This window comes from Mus pahari, chromosome 3 (assembly GCF_900095145.1).
Source record: "Mus pahari chromosome 3, PAHARI_EIJ_v1.1, whole genome shotgun sequence".
NCBI classification, from domain to species: Eukaryota; Metazoa; Chordata; class Mammalia; order Rodentia; family Muridae; genus Mus; species Mus pahari.
The window spans coordinates 128,581,576-128,599,020 of NC_034592.1; the positions used below are offsets into that span (position 1 = coordinate 128,581,576).

Consider the following 17,445-nt stretch of genomic DNA (forward strand, 5'->3'; position numbering starts at 1 on the left):
GATAAACAGCTTCAGTGCAGTAGCTGCATATAAAATTAACTCAAACAAATCAGTGGCCTTTCTCTATACAAAGGATAAACAGGAGGAGAAAGAAATTAGGGAAACTGCACCCTGGAGAAGATTTAAGATGTAAACTGTAGCAGGTAGCCATTGTCTCTAGGTGGTTGGGCTTCTGTGAGCCACTGTGGGAAAGCCAGACCATTGACTGAGGAAAAGGGCTCTGAAGAGCATGTTTATCTCTAACTATAGTACTTGAGAGATAATTCTTTTCAAGGAAATGATCCAAAATTACCAATATAGTAAGACATTTGGGCTCTAAAATAAAAAGGAAACTTTGTATTTCCTTATTTTATTTTAAGAGTGTATGCTGTGAATTACTTCCTAGACCTAGGGTTAATGTTGTGTGACCTTTCTATAAACCACAATGGTAGAAGCTCCAGACTATACTCCTGCATAGGTGAGCCACTGGGGTCGGGATGAGAGGGCTATAGAAATATAGTTTCTGGGCCCCCAATTCCTGGTGTTACAATTCAGGGGGATGGAGTAGATTCCAGGGATATGTTTGTTTGACAGGCTGCAAATAATTCTGCAGTGCAGCTGGGTTTAGAAACCATTTATGTAGACATTTCCTCAAAGTTGACAGACACATCTTGAAGGGAACAACTTCCCCCCCTGTAATTGTTCATTGTAGGTAACCTAGTTTATGGGTTTGTTTTCCAAACCACATTTTCTAATTCTCAGGAAATTGTATAACTTCTAACTTACATCATTACTTTCGTGCCTACCAAGCCTAATTATCATGCCATCATTGACATTATGGAGCTGAGGTCATTTTTCTGGTGCCAGTATTTACATATAAATTGGGCCTAGAAGAAAGAATTTCCACAAAGCCACACACTGAACCTATCACCAGTGAAGAATGGAGGCCAACAAGTATCTGCCACGCATGAAAAAGCCAGCCCGTGTGGTGTTAATAAAGCCTTGTTAATGGCCACTTCTTGCCCAAAATATGAACCCTTCTTCATCATCAGAAGTGATGTCACTGGATCTTCTAGTCCCATCATGGGAGCCTGATTGATTTATGCCTGTGTTTTGTGTTTCTTGTGTTCAGAGCTTGTCTGGTTTGTCTTCTGGATGACCTCTTGGTATTTATAGCGGTTTTGCTGGACCCCTAAACTTTATTCTCATCGTTTTTGCAAACGTGATCTTTTTTTTCCCCCGTAAGGACTCGTGAGTTTCTCTTGAGCAGTGGTGCGGAAACATTTCATCTCTCATCCTTCATCTCCAGGTGTTCCCCACAGACCATGACTTTGGCCATCATGCCTGTCTCCTGCCAGGTCCATGGGGATATCACAGGGCACCCAGGCCACTCCCAGAAGATAGCTGGGTTCAGGGTAGACTTGTGAGGGCTGTATGCTGTCTCCTTTCTCCAGATTCCATCCTAGTTGCTCCAGAGATTAATGAGAACAGGAGAATTCTGGCTCACCACTCAAGGCGGACTCAGGCAAGGTGGTCCCCAAACAAGAGAGTAGGGTGAGGGGAAAGCCTTAGCCTCTGCCCCATCCCCACAAGCCTTCACCCTCTCTTACATGTGCTCAGAATCCTCCCCTCAGTCTTCCTGTTTGGCTCTTTCTCTCTTTGGTCTCCCTGACAGCCAGAATTTGCCATTACTGACAACTCTGTGGCCATGGATGCAGACTCTGGTATTTTTAGTAGCTGAACAGAAATGAAACAAATACCTTGAGATGTATCAAAAAGTCTCTCATGTTTTAAACATACAATACACACACACACACACACACACACACCTGCATGCATATACTCATGTCACATCATATGTACACACCATTAAAGAAAGTTATTTGCTTTCCAGAGAAAAACAGGTAGGCTCTCTTACTGTCTCCTGTGCTTATAATAAATCTTTGTTCTGACTTGGTTTTCAATACTTTTGTCTTCCAGTTGTGGAAATTCACAACAACCCCCAACCTTTACCTCCCATGGATAGCATTTTATCATTAATTGTATCTTTCAGACTGAGCTAAATCTGAGCTGTCCTTTGACTTGTAAAATAGACAGTCTCCTCACATATCCATCTTGAGGTAGGATTTATTGTCATCTGGAAAATATTTTTTTTTTCACTGTCTTAAACAATTCTGAAAGCAGAGGTTTTAGTAAATTAAATTGAAACATTTAGATGTGAGGTAATTATTTTTTTCCTCTACATTATCTATTTGTTCAAAGAGAAGCATTAATAAAGCCAGTTAATTAAATCACTCACTTTGGCTGGCTGCCTTCATCATGCCACATGCGCGTGCACGCGCGCGCGCACACATACACAAAAGCAAAAAATATAAAAATTAATGACTGAGCGCCTAGCAGATCAATAAGCAACGTGAAAAGTTTTGTATCCTTTTCTTGCTCACAATAAATTGGCAGTGTGCTCTTTATTTGCAGGATAAGGATGTTTAGACCTAATTTTGTAGCTGTCCTCCTGAAACTCGGAATGAAACACAAAACCTTTTACTTATTTCCCTGGATACTCTAATCCCTCCCTGCTTTACAAGTATTTTTGAGCTGTTTTCTCCCTTTGTATCCACAGCAACGTGAAATCCCCACTGGAATTATTTGCTGTGAAAATGCAGGTGCACTTGTTTAATGTTTCATTGGCCTGAGCACTTAACTTGAACACCCCCCCCTCCACCCACTGTGGTGACCTTTGGTTTTGGAGCAGAGGCCTCACAATGCTGCTAGATATTGTTGATAGACATTAAGCCAACACCATTAAATCGGAGACAGAGGTTTTATCTGGGCCTCTACTGTTTATTACCCTTTTCTGTGGTACTTGCTCAAAGCCAAGCCGTACTCAGTGACCTGCTGTTCTGTCTGCAGGAACTTTCTGAATATTCATACGTAAGCAAAATGTGCACTCTGAAACATTTCATCTCCATATTCCATCCCCAGCGCTCTCAACTTTACAACTGAGCTAAATCAAATAAAGTATTCAGATGTGGCTGCATCAGATTGCACAGAAAACCACTGTAGCAAAGATAGGAAGTTGGAAGAAAAAATGGTGAGCCGTGAGCAGGTTGATATTTCAGACAATGGGAAGGTTCGATTAGCCTGTGACCATGAAGACTTAGATATCATGCTAGTGAATCTGGACTAATATCTTGTCAATAAAATGGTTAATATACACTGAAACCGTTCTGTGCAGCAGACAGATTCTGAACATTGTTAGGTACCATTTCCTTTCATCTACACAGCTCCCCTAAGATCCGTTAGTGTTCTATCCCTTGCATTCTACAAGGTGAAAAGGTTAAATAACTTCCCTGTGGTCAAGAAGACAGTACTATGGGTCCAGCTAAGACAGCCTGACTCTCAAGGCCATGCGTGCTCTTACTTTTCAGCCCTGTTGCTACCAAGGTACCATGCAAAGGTTGGACTTAACCAGAAAGCACTGACATGCGATTTAGTGTAAAAAGACACCTCTAGTAGCTGTGTGGAGGAGGGGCAGGAGCGAGATGTGTACTACAGACACAACCTTAAGCCTGTTTCTTCTGGTGAGGTGATGGTCAGCTACCATAGTGTGCTGTGGGACTGGCAGATGAAGCTTTCAAAAATGCAGACCAGGTGACAATGACTGGACATAGTGCCTGGCAGGGGAAGCCGGTGACAGGACAGGAATCTAAGGTGAACTCCCACATTCTTAGCTCGAGAGATGATAGGGTTGGCCATGACTTTGACAGAGAATGGAGTGGGGTGGAGACTGCCAAGAGCTCTGTTTGGCTGTACATGTGACCTGGAACATCCTAGCTTGGACACGCTGAATTTGGAATGATTTTGGAGCATTTAGACATTAGGTCCAGAGCTTGGAGGAAACATCAAAGCATAGTCAAGTGCATTATGGGAAATAGGTAAGATGGTGATGGATTAAATCACCCTGGGAAGTGGGCAGGAAGCCTGGGAAGCTTGGTGAGAAATAAATGCACAAATGAGGGAGAGCTGGCTAATTAAAAAGTCACTAAAAACGTTACGACAGCAGATCATGTGGCCATAGTTACTAAGCGACAACCCCCTACTTGTCCCACCTCTCCCATGTGCCCTCTCCCTAGACACTCTGGCACCCCACCTTGCTAGTTCCTGGATGACAGTTCTCATCATCCTGTGTAAGCACCCCCTTTTGTAGACTTTGTGGAGTTTGTCATGTATTTTTTTCCCCTGAATCCTGATTCCTAAGTCTTTTCTTTCATCCTCACGCCCCTGCTTCCTTCATCGGCTGACATGCTACTTGTCTCCCAAGATTCATTTGTACTTTGTGTTTAGTGATGGAACTCAGGGCCATGTGGTTCTTAGGGAGGCAAAAATAATCACACCATGTTTCATAAAAATCGGTGTTGTCTGACTTCCTTTGCAAAGACATGTGACAGTGGCAATGAGTTCTGCTAACATAAGCAGGAATGTTGCACAGGACTGCCTGATAGGGTCGTTAGTACATTGTCGTTCCTGCTGTTAGATGGTGTTGGTGGGAAGCCATTGATTAGGAGCAGGCTTCTACAGTGAGTGAACCAATGTGAGTTCAGTCATAGGAAAGGTTGGTTCAGGAGGCTCTCAAGCCAACCGACTAGGCACTTGACTAAACTGCATTCCACTAAGTTGTTTCCTTATGTCTCGTCTGTGTTTCCTTCAAATGCTATCTCTGACCATTGTTCTCAGGAACTGCTCTAGTTCCTGGGTGCTGCCCAGTTGGCACATCATTCCCCCCCCCCTCCCCGGCTTACATGAAGTCTATTTGAAATAACTGGCTTGAGGAATTCTGCCTTGCACCACTACATTTCCTTCCTTCTGCCCATGATATTAACATGACAGGTGGAGGGAGCCCCATGAGCTACTGTGGACGTAGGCTGACTTTGAGAATAGATGCCACACATGAAGGAGCAGAGAAACAGGGCCCTGTTCCCACGGACTCCAGGGAGCCATCTTAATCAGCGCTGGATTGCCATACTGAGGCATCGAAAGAGAAATAAGCTGGCATGGACATTTGATAAAGAGACCAAGATCATTGGCCAACACCCGTCCTCAGAGTGGAAGATGTTCTTGTAGATGCAAGAAGGGAAAGGTTGGAAGCCAAGGAATTCTGTGTGATTTCTTTATGATTTGAAAGATGTGATAAATGGGGAATAAGGACAGAATGGGCAAGGGAGGACACAGCAGGACTTGAATACTAGATAAAGGACCAGGGCAGCCACAGGGAAGAATACAAGAGGAATCTCACTATGGCTGCAGAAAAGAATGAAAAGATGTTTCTGTTAGACAAACACAATTCAAGAAATCTCATCTGATTCCCCCCCCACACACACACACAAATTGTACTATGTCATTATAGGTAATGTTAAAAAGAAAAGAGAAGAGAAGAAAAGAGAAGGAAGGAAAAAGAGAAGGAAGGAAAGAGAAAGAAAGAAAGGAAGGAAGGAAGGAAGGAAGGAAGGAAGGAAGGAAGGAAGGAAGGAAGGAAGGAACAGAAAGGGGGAAGAACAGGAAAAGAAAAAAGAAAACAACAGAATCATCTATCTTCTGGGAACATTCTTTAATCTTTTGGGAAAAAATTTAATTGTAGCATAATTCAGGATAACATAATATGGTAATTTGGCAATTTAAAAGTCATTTGATTCGTGCCGCTAGATAATTCAAATGATTCATACCAAAGGGATGGGTTTTGTTGTAAAAGATAAAGCCACATGCATACTAATTAAGCCTCTGTCTGCATGGAAATGTAATAGACACCTGTATGTAGCTCTCCCTAGTACAATCTAAAGTACATTTTGATCCAGAACCAGAGTAAATTTTAACTGTCGGTGGATGTAAACATAGTCTTATCATTTGTGGTTTCCATGGGACAGTTATAAATCCAAGGCCTGTCATTGGTGTGTGCTTGCAGACTGACAGCCTGAGTAAGCAGGACTAACAGTGGCCTTTGTGCTATTTGAAGAGGGTCAGAATTTTTATTCTTATTGTTAGAGGATAAGACAAGCTTGGTTTTCTCCACATGGAAGGGAAATATTCATTCTTAAATGATAGCCATCCTTAGAGACTCCAGACTTTTCCTAGCATTCAGCTGCTTTCAAATGTCAGGTTCAGCCGGGTGCATTGCCTGCCGCCCACACCATCACCCGAAGTCCTGTCTTTAGTGCTACGTAACAGGCTTTCCAGTTGGAAGATCTCCAGCCTCCTCTTGAGAAAGGAAGGCAGGTGCTCTCCTCTGGCCCAGTGAAGGCCCCTCCTTTTGGCATGTGATTGATTGAAAGGAGTCACGTAAACCAAGCAGAGATTTTTAGGGGCCTTTCCTATCAGAGAGAATCCCTGGCAAAGGTCTCACCCATCACATCTCTGCTGACTCTAAGCTAAATTGCAGCAGGAGCATCTGGAATACTGAAAGGCCACTAGAGAAGAGTGAGTCCTAAGCTTGTGAGTTCCTTGAACCTTTTACAGGAGCTTGGCACTCTCTTGAGACCTGCCCACAGGACTTCTTAAGAGGGCTGCTGAGTAGAGGGAGTGCCACGCCCACACCGCCTGGGCTTGGAGAGCAGAAATTGCTTCACTGTCGCCTGCTGCTTTGGAGACCTTAAGCAAAGCACTTACCTCTGCCAGCCTTCGTTTTCCTCCGCATGAAGTACACATAACCTACGATTACCTCCAAAGCCACTGTGGGAATGGTTTTGAAGATTAATCTCTGTGATGACGTCTGTGAGTGCCTCGGGCTCTGGACAGCATGGTACAAATATAAAACACTTTGTCTCTGGTTTGCTTTGGTTTATTAAGAAAGGGACTCAACTGTGTGGCCAACACTAGCCTCCAATTGATGATCCTCCTGTCTCAGCCTCCCAAGTTCTGGAATTATAGTTGTATGCTGTCATGACAAGTGACAGCCTTGCTCTCAGAAGGGATCCTCGAGAATATTCTGCTAGGTGACAGTCTTGGTGCCCTAACGTGGGTATCTGTGCATGTCTGAAAGTGGAAAGGCTGGTGTTGAACGGTGGGAGTTAGATGGCCTGTAAAAGCATCTGAATGACTTTAGGCCCACAGGACAGTGCCTCCTGCATCTCTCCCCTTGGGGTTTTCATCCATAGATGCAACCAGCATCAGCAGAAAATCCTTGGGAGAAAAACCTGACTGCTCTGAGCACAAGCAGACTTTATTCCTACACAACACAGTAGACCAGCTACTTACTTTTTATTCTGTGTAAGCTGTCATAAGCAATTCTGCGATGATATTAAGTATTCAAGTGGTGGCATATACCTTATGTGTGCATGCCATGGCATCCTGAATCAGAGACTTGAGCACCTTTAGATTTTGGTGTTCAATGGGGAGTCCTGTCGTACACACACCCAGTTCCAGGTGTGTGCGACAGGACTCTGTACAGGCAAAGGTTAGGTGAGGTGACACTTAATATGGGTGGCCTCTGAAAACCATTGTGCCTCAGTTTCACCTAAGGAAAATAGAGCTAATAACATTACTGACATCACCGTGTTGCCTTGAGGACTCCAATGGAAATCCATTCAAAGTGTGTGCTGCACTGTGGGGGTTAGGAGTCCAGTTTCTTGGAAGTGGGCTGACACTCAAACACGGCACTGGTTTATGCAAAATTATCTGCCACTGCCCAATTTGTGGATTGCTTTTTGTTTTACTTGCTGTCTGCCATGCATGACCTCTGGAATTCTCTGCAATTGGCCACTTCCACACCACTGTCTTTTCTGCTGTGAAGACTCCATTTGAAGATCTGCGTAAAAAGAGGTCCTACCACCAAAGGAAAGGCCAAGAGTCGGATGGCAGATGAATTGAATCACAGAAAATTTTTGTTCAGTCATTTTTTAACCTTTTTTTCTTTTTATTTCTCTTCAGCTCTCACCTGAAATTTAATAATCTCACCCTGATTTCAACTCATGGACTCCCAGGAAAAAGACTTTTGCACAACGAACAGAGGAAGTTTCTAGCAAGCGAGTATGATTCCTTTCCCCTCCTAATTGACTTCCTAGTTTTTGTGCAGTCTTTTTTTTTTTTCCTTTTTAACGTTGAATAATAGATCTTTGAAGTGGAAAGGGGAAAGTGGGGGACTTTCCCCCTAGAGTCCAGGTATCGCCTGAGAAATACAAGTTCAAACCCATCAATGATCATCTTAGGGTTTCTACTGCTGTGACGAACTAGTCTGGCAAAGGCTCACAGTTCCCCACCACTGTTCATCACCAAAGGAAGTAAGAACAGGAACTCACACAGGGCAGGAACCTGCAGGGACTGGTGCAGGAGTGCTGCTTACTGGCTTGCTTATAGAACCCTGGCCCACCACCCCAAGGACGGAACCGCCCATCATGGGCTAGACTCTTCTCTATCAATCACTAATAATAAAAAAACAAAAAAAAACAAAAAAAAAACCAAAACAACAACAACAAAAAAAACGCCTTACAGTTAGATCTTATGGAGGGGAGGCATTTTCTCAGCTGAGGTTCTCTCCTTTCAGATGACTCCAGCTTGTGTCACATCGACACAAGGCAGAGAAATCATGGCCATGTGTGTACTCCACGAGCATCACCTTAGGGTGTGAGCCTCTCTCTCCCCTCCCTCACCATAGGCACCTGAGGCTGGTGTGCTAACTGGTGTGCTAACTGGGCCAGGAGAGCTTCACTCTTCTTTTCCAGTAGAAGCACCTGTTGACCACACCTGTTCTTAGAAATGTTTCCTTATTGTATACCATCCACCAATTTCAGTTTCTGGAAGCAAAACACAGGCTCCCTGCTGGAAAAACAGTCTCCTAGTGTTTGAAGTAGCAAAAAAGAAAGGAAAATTGTTCCCTCCCCAGATTAGGGTGGGGGAGGGGGCAGGCGGTGGCCTAGCAGACTCTTTTTTTTTTTTCAATTTTTACTAGATATTTTCTTCATTTACATTTCAAATGCTATCTCGAAAGTCCCCTGTACCCTCCCCTCGCCCTGCTCCCCTACCCACCCACTCCCACTTCTTGGCCCTGGCGTTCCCCTGTACCGGGGCATATAAAGTTTGCAAGACCAAGGGGCTTCTCTTCCCAATGATGGCCGAATAGATATACATATGCAGCTAGAGACATGGGCTCTTGGGGTACTAATTAGTTCATATTGTTGTTCCACCTATAGGGTTGCAGACCCCTTCAGCTCCTTGGGTACTTTCTCTAGCTCTTCCATTGGGGGCCCTGTGTTGTATCCAATAGCTGACTGTGAGCATCCATTTCTGTATTTGCCGGGCACTGGGATGGCCTCATAAAGGGATTCACTATCATTTTGAAGAAAAACTTGTTTTACTTTCACTGGGTAATCCAGATCTAGAATCACTCTTACCACTACAGTCTAGACAAGGAATTACATTTACTTTAAATCTACTTTTTCTTGATTGTAAAAGAAAAAAAAAGTGCTTATTTTTGGTTAAAATAAGCCCACAACCAAGCCCTGGCCAGGAAGAGAGGGTAGACCCGTGGATCTCCCTTTCTCTTGTTTTCTCGTTTTCTTTTTTAATCTTTTTTTTAAAGATTTATTTTATGTGTGTGAATGTTTTACCTGTCTGTCTGTGTGCCATGTGTGTGCCAGGTGCCTGCTGAGGTCAAAAGAGGGCACTAGATGTCCTGGAACTGGAGTTTCCAGTGTTTGTGAGCTACATGAATACTGGGAACTAAACCCGGGTCCTTTGCAAGAGCACCAGTGCCCTTCGCTGCTGAGCCAACTCTCCAGCCCTGTTCTCATTTTCTAAATTATACTATTCTAAAGAAATGTGAATTGAAGTCAGTCGACTTGGTGGAAGTTTCTGCCCATTCCAAGGTTGGGCACGTCATAGCGAGGATGATGTGTTTGATTTTCTGCATGGAGTAATCGGCATCCTTACCTCTACACTGTCTCTCTCCTCTCAACCCAATCCCCTGATCATCACACACACTCACACACAGAGACACACACAGAGACACATACAAACACGCACACACACACAGAGACAGACAGACAGACACAGACACACACAGAGATAGACACAAAAAACAGACACAGACACACACAGAGACACACACACACTCACACACACACAGAGACACACACAGACACACACACACAGAGACAGACAGACACAGACACACACAGAGACAAGACACACACACATACCCAGACACACACAGAGACAGACACACACAGATACACAGACAGACACACACACACAGAGACACACACACAGACACACACACACAGAGACACACAGACACACACACACACAGACACACACACAGAGACAGACACATACACACAGAGACAGACAGACACACACACAGACACACACACAGACACACACACACACACACACACACACACACATATGTTACTCAGGTGCTATCAGCTCCTTGCCTCCCGGAACTCCACTGTCCAGAATAGTCACTACAAGCCACAAGGGGCTGTTTCCGTTTAAATTAATTAAAATGAAATGAGTTGGAAATTTTAGCTCCTCACTCTCATTTGCCTCCCCGGCTCAAACAACTAGCATGCTACCATAGTAGCATAGCTACCTTCAGAATGCTGTCATCATCACAGAATGTTCTGGAATACATGAACTTTATAAAAATCTACCTGTTTTCACGGACGATATCATTTATTATCTCTGCCCAGTTCTCTCCATTCTCTCCAGACCAGCAATCTTAAGATGCACCCCAAACATGGCAGGCAAATCTTTGCTTTCCTTTTTCTTAAATGTTCTTTCCAACAACCAACCAACACACTCAACTAAATCTTACTCTGCTCTATTTTTTTTCCTGGCTCATGAAATCCTCCTAAATATTACATCATCATCCTTTTAAGACAGCATCTGTGATCTCCATCCCAAGTCCTAAGGGACAATATGCACTCCACTACAGCAGGGACTTTAAAATGTGAAATAGATGAAGATCATCTCAGAAGAACCAGCAAATGTCTTCTTCATGAAGGACAAGACTCAACAGCCAGACCCGCTTTGGTGGGAACCTTCACAGAATCAGGATGGTCAGGGACGAGAGGTTGACCCCAGAATAGGGCACTGCCTTTCAATGGTCCTCAGAAAGGATCATGGTGTTTAATAATAATAACGTGCATAAATCTAATAACATGCATAAATCTAATAATCCAAATTCTTTCTTCTGTTAAGAAGACCATGGACAGTGAACTCGTCCTTAGTTCATTACTTCATTACTGTTGTTGATTTTTTAAAAAAATAAATAGCCACTTTTGTCTTCTCACCCTTCCCCCCCACCCCCCTTGTCTAGCCTCTGGTTGAGGTGCTAACGATATACCGATGTGCGGAGGAGGCAGCTGGAAGAAGGTGTGGGAGGGAAGAGAAACAGGAAGCAGGAGAAAGCCACTAATTGGGCAATCAACCCTGAATAATTGAAAGTTAATTACAGCAGTCCTCCCAGTGTGTCACAGCTAATCCCCTACAAACCTCAAAGTTTCTTTCCACTTCTGAAGAATCCTGGCCCTTTGAGGTGTGAGGCTGCTCAGACTTTTGTTTCTATGGAGTAGCTTCAGATGGTGCACCTGAGGGCTTGGGTTAGTTCGCACTACCGGGTTTCGGGATTCCAGTATGACTCTGACATGAAGGCCACACCTCCTGCACTCCTTTACCTTATCTACACCGGCTTCCAGAAATTTCCCTGACATGTTTTTGTTGTTGAGACAGCGCCTCGCTCTGAATCCCAGGCTTATCCACTTCCGGAGTACTTATCCACTTCCGGAGTGCTGGGACAGAGGCCTGTGCCACTGCTCCCCGATGTCTCTCCATAGACAAATCTTTCTATGAAGATGACTTTGCGTTTTTCTCTTTCTGTGTGTGCATGCCTGGCAATCAATCACTCTAGCGCCAAGCTACATCCCCAGTCCCCTCTCCCGTGACTTTTGAGTTGGTGCCAAGCTTGCTTGTGGAAGATGAACTCCCATCCTTGTGCATTGTGCTGCTTCCTTGGTCCTTGCCTCTTTCTCCAGAGGACCTGGGTGAGGGTGTGAAGCTGGGAAGCAGTCTCTGCTCTGTTAAGGGCTTTTTAAAATATATATATATTTTATGTATATGAGTACACTGTCATTGTCTTCAGACACCAGAAGAGGGCATCAGATCCCATGAAAGATGGTTGAAAGCCACCATGTGGTTGCTGGGAATTGAACTCAGGACCTCTGGAAGATCAGTCAGTGCTCCTAACCACTGATTCATCTCTCCAGCCCCTCTGTTAAAGTCTTTAGGCTTGTAATGCTGCTTAGCAAAAATAAATAAATAAATAAATAAATAAATAAATAAATAAATAAATAAATAAATAAGAGAATTTCACAATAGATAGTTTGACTCATCTGGAAGAGGCACTGCAGACAGTCCAGAGGGGTAGTAATGTCCCAGAGGAGGAGATGAGCTTACACAGTGGCGTTTGGAATGAGGAAGCTAAGAGGCTGTGGGGCCATCAGCCACTGTCTTCAGAGCTGCTTCTTGTGTGCCAGCAAAGCTGCTTTAAAACCCAGTGTTCCTAAGCATCAGCTCTCACTGGACAGAGATTCTAACTCTGAAACACGCGTTCTGACTTTGCCAACCCCACTGTCCCACTGCCATTAGGAACAGTGTTGTCTTAGCTGTCCACAAGTCCCGTCCCCGTCCCCCGCAACTTTCCCCACCGAGAGCTTTTATCTTTGGGTAAATCCTCCCAAGACTAATCCCCGGGCACTAACCTACTTTATTTATTATTTATTTTCATCTTGGATGGCTTATGGTAGAGACTGCGTATCAAATACGCACAATCCTTTGTGTGTCTCCCACCCTGTGTGGAAACAGTGAAGTTTCATATATTCCTGTAAAGCTATCAATGGCTTTTCTTTTTTTAAGAGAATTTCATCTCGCTGCCCGTTATTTTCTTGTGACAGGCCAGCCCCTTATTTTCTTCTTTATTAAGGAGACATTTTCTTGTTTTTAAGTGTTGTTTCATGGAGAAGCACAAAGCCCAGTGCTCCCGTCTCCTTTCACAGGCCCCGGAACGGGGTCTAATGTGCATCCATTACGAGACTGCTCTTTGTGTCGTAAGACCAGACTCATGCGTGGATCAAAAAGAAAAAAATGTCCTCCCATTACCACTTCAGAATCCTGTTTGCCTCCAAAGAGAGTAAACAGGATTATGTATCATTAATAGTATTTAGAATAAGAGCCTTCACATATGCATCGCACTCGACAAAACAGCATCTCCTACATTCTCGCAGAACACATGGGATAGGCTCATTATCCTACCCCGGGAGGTGAGGGGACGGGGATAAAGGGTCTCTGGGGTCCCGGCTTATTGGCAAAAGAAGAAAGATACAGACCTTGGCACAGTTCTTAGCAGAAAAGATGATGCAGCCTACATTTAAATGGATTACCTGTTGTCCTGTCAGTGCAGATTCTCAACCCTCAAGCCAGGATCCTAAAAATGTCACTTATAGAAGGTGAAACCCTTAAGAAAATTCTATAGAACCCCTAAAAAAAAAAACCCACCTTTCTAAATAAACTCAAACTGCAAGGATTCAGCTTCAGCTGTCATAACAATAGAATGTTCAATCGAAACAGAGTGGGAAAAGAAGAGGAAAGCTCATTCAGCCACCAGCATCCCATAGTCCCGGAGCTCTCAGCCTCCCCAGGCTGATGGGGAAGTACTGGCTCACCATAGATCACCTCTACCCCACATACTGGGCTCCCAAATCTCCAGGCATCACACACGCTGTGAACTTAACTCTCTAAGTGACATTTTCTGAAAATGGGTTTTGTTACTTGTGCACGAGGAATGAGTCCTTTAGGTAAAGTTGTTCGAAGCAAGTGGGAGGGTTCTCCCACATTTTAGGATTCAGACACCTGCCTTTGGGGATTCCCCATGGTGTTATATTCCTTCCTATACATTCCTTTGGAGTTTGTGGCTCCTGGGAATTGAACCTGGATCCTCTGGAAGATTAGCCCGGGCTCTCAGCTACTGAGCCATCTGTGGCCAGTAAGACAGTTTAACAGTTCAAGTAGATTTCGATCATCATGAAATAGGGACAGAAGGTGTCCACGTACACAGTCCCACACCCACGTAAGTGATCCCACGTACACAGTCCCACACCCTCCCCTTGTGGACCAGCCTAAACCAAGTGGAACAATTTAGCTTTAATAGGAGGATGTCAATTTGTGACTAAGTGTTTCATAAGGGAGAAAAAAAAATCTTTTAGTCTTGGTCCTGGTAAACTCACAGCAAGAGCACAGACCCAGCTCACTAGGGGACTTGAACCAGCTAGCCAGATGTCTAATTAATGTCCGCTGTCAGCTGCTTAAATGTCACTGATGGAGCTTCTCTCTCTGCAGCCACTGTTTTAATGATAAAGATTATGCACTGATGTCACTGTGCTCCTGGGTTAACGTTGTGGTTGGTCGAATGACGGCCATAGACCGAGCAGCCAAGCAGGTTGTGGTTTCCAATAGTGAGATTGTGTTCTACGACCACCTCATTCTCTGTACCGGGCTGCAGTACCAGGTAAGGCTGCGTGCGCCTGCGCGCACCAGGGGTACCGCTGGCACGTGCAGAGATCTCCATGGCAATATGCTTACTGGGGTGCATACTCTCTGAGTAGAAAGCGTTTTGTCTTCCTGCACAGCTGTCACTCTGTATTCATGAAAGTGTTCTTCAAGGCCTGTACACATGACCAGAATCGTGTCTGCAAACCCTCCCGAGAAAGCCATTCCAAGAAAAACATTCTGTTGAGGAAGAAAAAAGAAAGAAAAACAAAGAAAGAAAGAAAAGAAAGAAAGAAAGAAAGAAAGAAAGAAAGAAGAAAGAAAGAAGAGAGAGAGAGAGAGAAAGAAAGAAAAGGAAAAGAAAAGAAAAAAGAAAAGAAAAGAAAAGAAAAGAAAAGAAAAGAAAAGAAAAGAAAAGAAAAGAAAAGAAATCACAGCTAGTTGGAGAAATGTCATTACTGAAGCTGTTGTCCCAAAGTCTAACACTTATGGATCATCACAGCAGACTCCAGACCCAACCAGGCATGCATTTGTGCTAAATTAATTTATGCCTCAAGAGGCTAGCATTTGGCTAGGGCAATGTGCTCACGCAAAAGTATTTCAAACATGTGCACCTTCTGTCGGCCCTTATTTTATTTTGTCTCTCAGTTATAAAACTAGGAAATCAGATTGACTAGTTTCCCAGTGACCATGCTTTCTGCTTGAGTTGCTGGGTAGAACCGAAGCTGCTCCCAGTCTGAGAATGGCAGATCTTGGGGCTCCCCACACCACCCTGTGTAGTAGTGTCCTTTTGTGGGGTGCACAAAAGCCAGGCATCTTTCCAGTAAATAGGTTTACTTTATAACTCAAGGATGGGGTCTGAAACTATCTCACTAGCATTGTGGATTTGACAACGGAGTATGTGTGGTTCCTTTGTATCTCAAAGGCAGGGAGGAGGCAGGCAGCACAGAGCCCCTCAGATCCTCAGTTTACCATGATCTGCATGAGCCGAGTAGCCTGGGTATCACTGAATGGATAGTCTCATCTTTGACTGCACTTTGAGACCTCCTGGGGTTCTTCTAAAACATATCTACATCCGTGTCCCCAGGAATGGCTTGCTCTAGTTATTCTAGGAGGGGCTGGCCACCAGTATCCTTACTATGTGCCCCAGATGAGCCAAACCTGAGGTGAAGAACCACTTCAACTTTCTTGACCTTAAATCCCTTATATGCACCTTGCAATGACAGACACTTCACACATGATTTGTTTACACACTACCCCTAAGCATCCCTTTAAGACAAGGCTCTGAGCAGGGAGCTTAGGGTAGGGTACCCTGTGATAAGAGTGTCTAGCAAGCTCCCCGGGGAGGCCAGTGCTTCTGTGAATGGACTGTTCTTTCAGTGACTTGGATCGATCTTTTCTTTAAAAAAAAAAAAAATATCTTTTCATGTTTTAAAGAAGAAGCCTTATTCTCAGAGGGTAGGAAAGAAATGTCTTTCTGGTTAAAGAATAAAGAGAACTGGAGAGACACCTCTTCTTGCCATTTAAATATTCCTTCTGCCTCTCACTAAACGAGAAAGAAATCCAATGTGGCCGTAAGCCTGACCCCCCTCACCTGCCCACTGGTTGCAGCCACTGCCCGCAGTCTCCCACTTTGGAAATGGAGCCCAGGACTCAGCCAGCTGTCCAGAGACTCGGGCATCTGCCCATGTGTGCCCAGCTGCCCCTGCAGCTTTAGTCTACAGCACATTAAGCTCCTGCCCTTTTTGCAATAGGAAAAATGAAATGAAGAAGTGATAAAGGGGAGTTCCAATTTAATTTTTCCAGAAGGACATAAAAATCAAAGGTACATAGAGTGATGGAGAAAGGGCAGCTGAATTCACTGGGGACCTTCTAGTTCTTACGTCTTTTCCTGTGTCCTTGACTCCAACTCTCCCACAGTTTTGCCCACATTTGTAAGCCACATTAAAATGATGACAGTTTAAACCCACAGCAAGAAGAACACATTTCATAAAATATAATTACAACCCTTATCCTCTAGTCAGCATGCCTTATGCTAAAACATTCTGCAGTGTTCTCAAAATCCAAATACACACCATTCAAGTTTTTTGTTCAGAGAACCTGGTCACAAAGTAATACCTTAAGCAGTGTTGCAGAACAAAGAGTTAGGAGGGCTAGTCTCTCACACAGTCCACGCTTATCTCTAAACCCCCTTCTCTGAGGTACCCAATTGGAAACATTTCTACTCTGTCAACAGGGACCCTCCGAGTTCCAAAGAGTGCATTTGTGAAACTTTTGACCTTGTTTCGTCAATGTCACACATCTACTCCTCTATGGAAGAAGATTCAGCTCGCTCACTTTTAACAACCTCTAACTCTGTAATTTACGCCTTCCACCTATATTTTAAATACTTTTATGCATGTGTATATATCTCTGTGTGTGCATGCCCCATCTCTATGCAAGTGTCTTCTGAGGCCAGAAGAGGGCATCAGATGCCAAGGCGCTGAAGTAGCAGGCCTCTGTGAGCCATGCAATATTCACAGAATGATGCGAGTACTGGGAACCAAACTTGGGTCCTCTAGGGGACAATCGAGTGCTCTCAGCTGCTACACCATCTCTTCAGCCCATCAGTGATCATTTTTATTGGTGAGCACATGCCAGCTTTGAACACTACTCCCAGCTTGCTTCCTGGTGTTATCACAGAGCCACGTTGAGTCGTGGACTGTTATGGAGAAGTGGAGAGAGAAGCCTTCCCATGCCAAGATTTTGGCAACTTCTCTGAAAAAGGAAGGATAAAACTTGTCAAGTCCAAGTCAAACGAGGTTAGCACTGGCCAGGGGAAAATATCAAAAAAAAAAAAAAAAGAAAGAAAGAAAGAAAGGAAGGAAGGAAGGAAGGAAGGAAGGAAGGAAGAAAGAAAGAAAGAAAGAAAGAAAGAAAGAAAGAAAGAAAGAA

General features: G+C 44.1%; 1 protein-coding gene across 1 annotated transcript in view; it reads left to right on the forward strand.

Annotated features, from left to right (window-relative positions):
• The window catches only part of Cfap61 (cilia and flagella associated protein 61), a 276,129-nt gene that overhangs the window by 150,037 nt on the left and 108,647 nt on the right, over nt 1-17,445 (forward strand). Inside the window, exons 20-21 of the mRNA XM_029536666.1 lie at nt 7,897-7,995; nt 14,362-14,530. Of these exons, the coding sequence (XP_029392526.1) occupies nt 7,897-7,995; nt 14,362-14,530 (268 nt within the window). The remainder of the gene's footprint in view (nt 1-7,896; nt 7,996-14,361; nt 14,531-17,445) is intronic.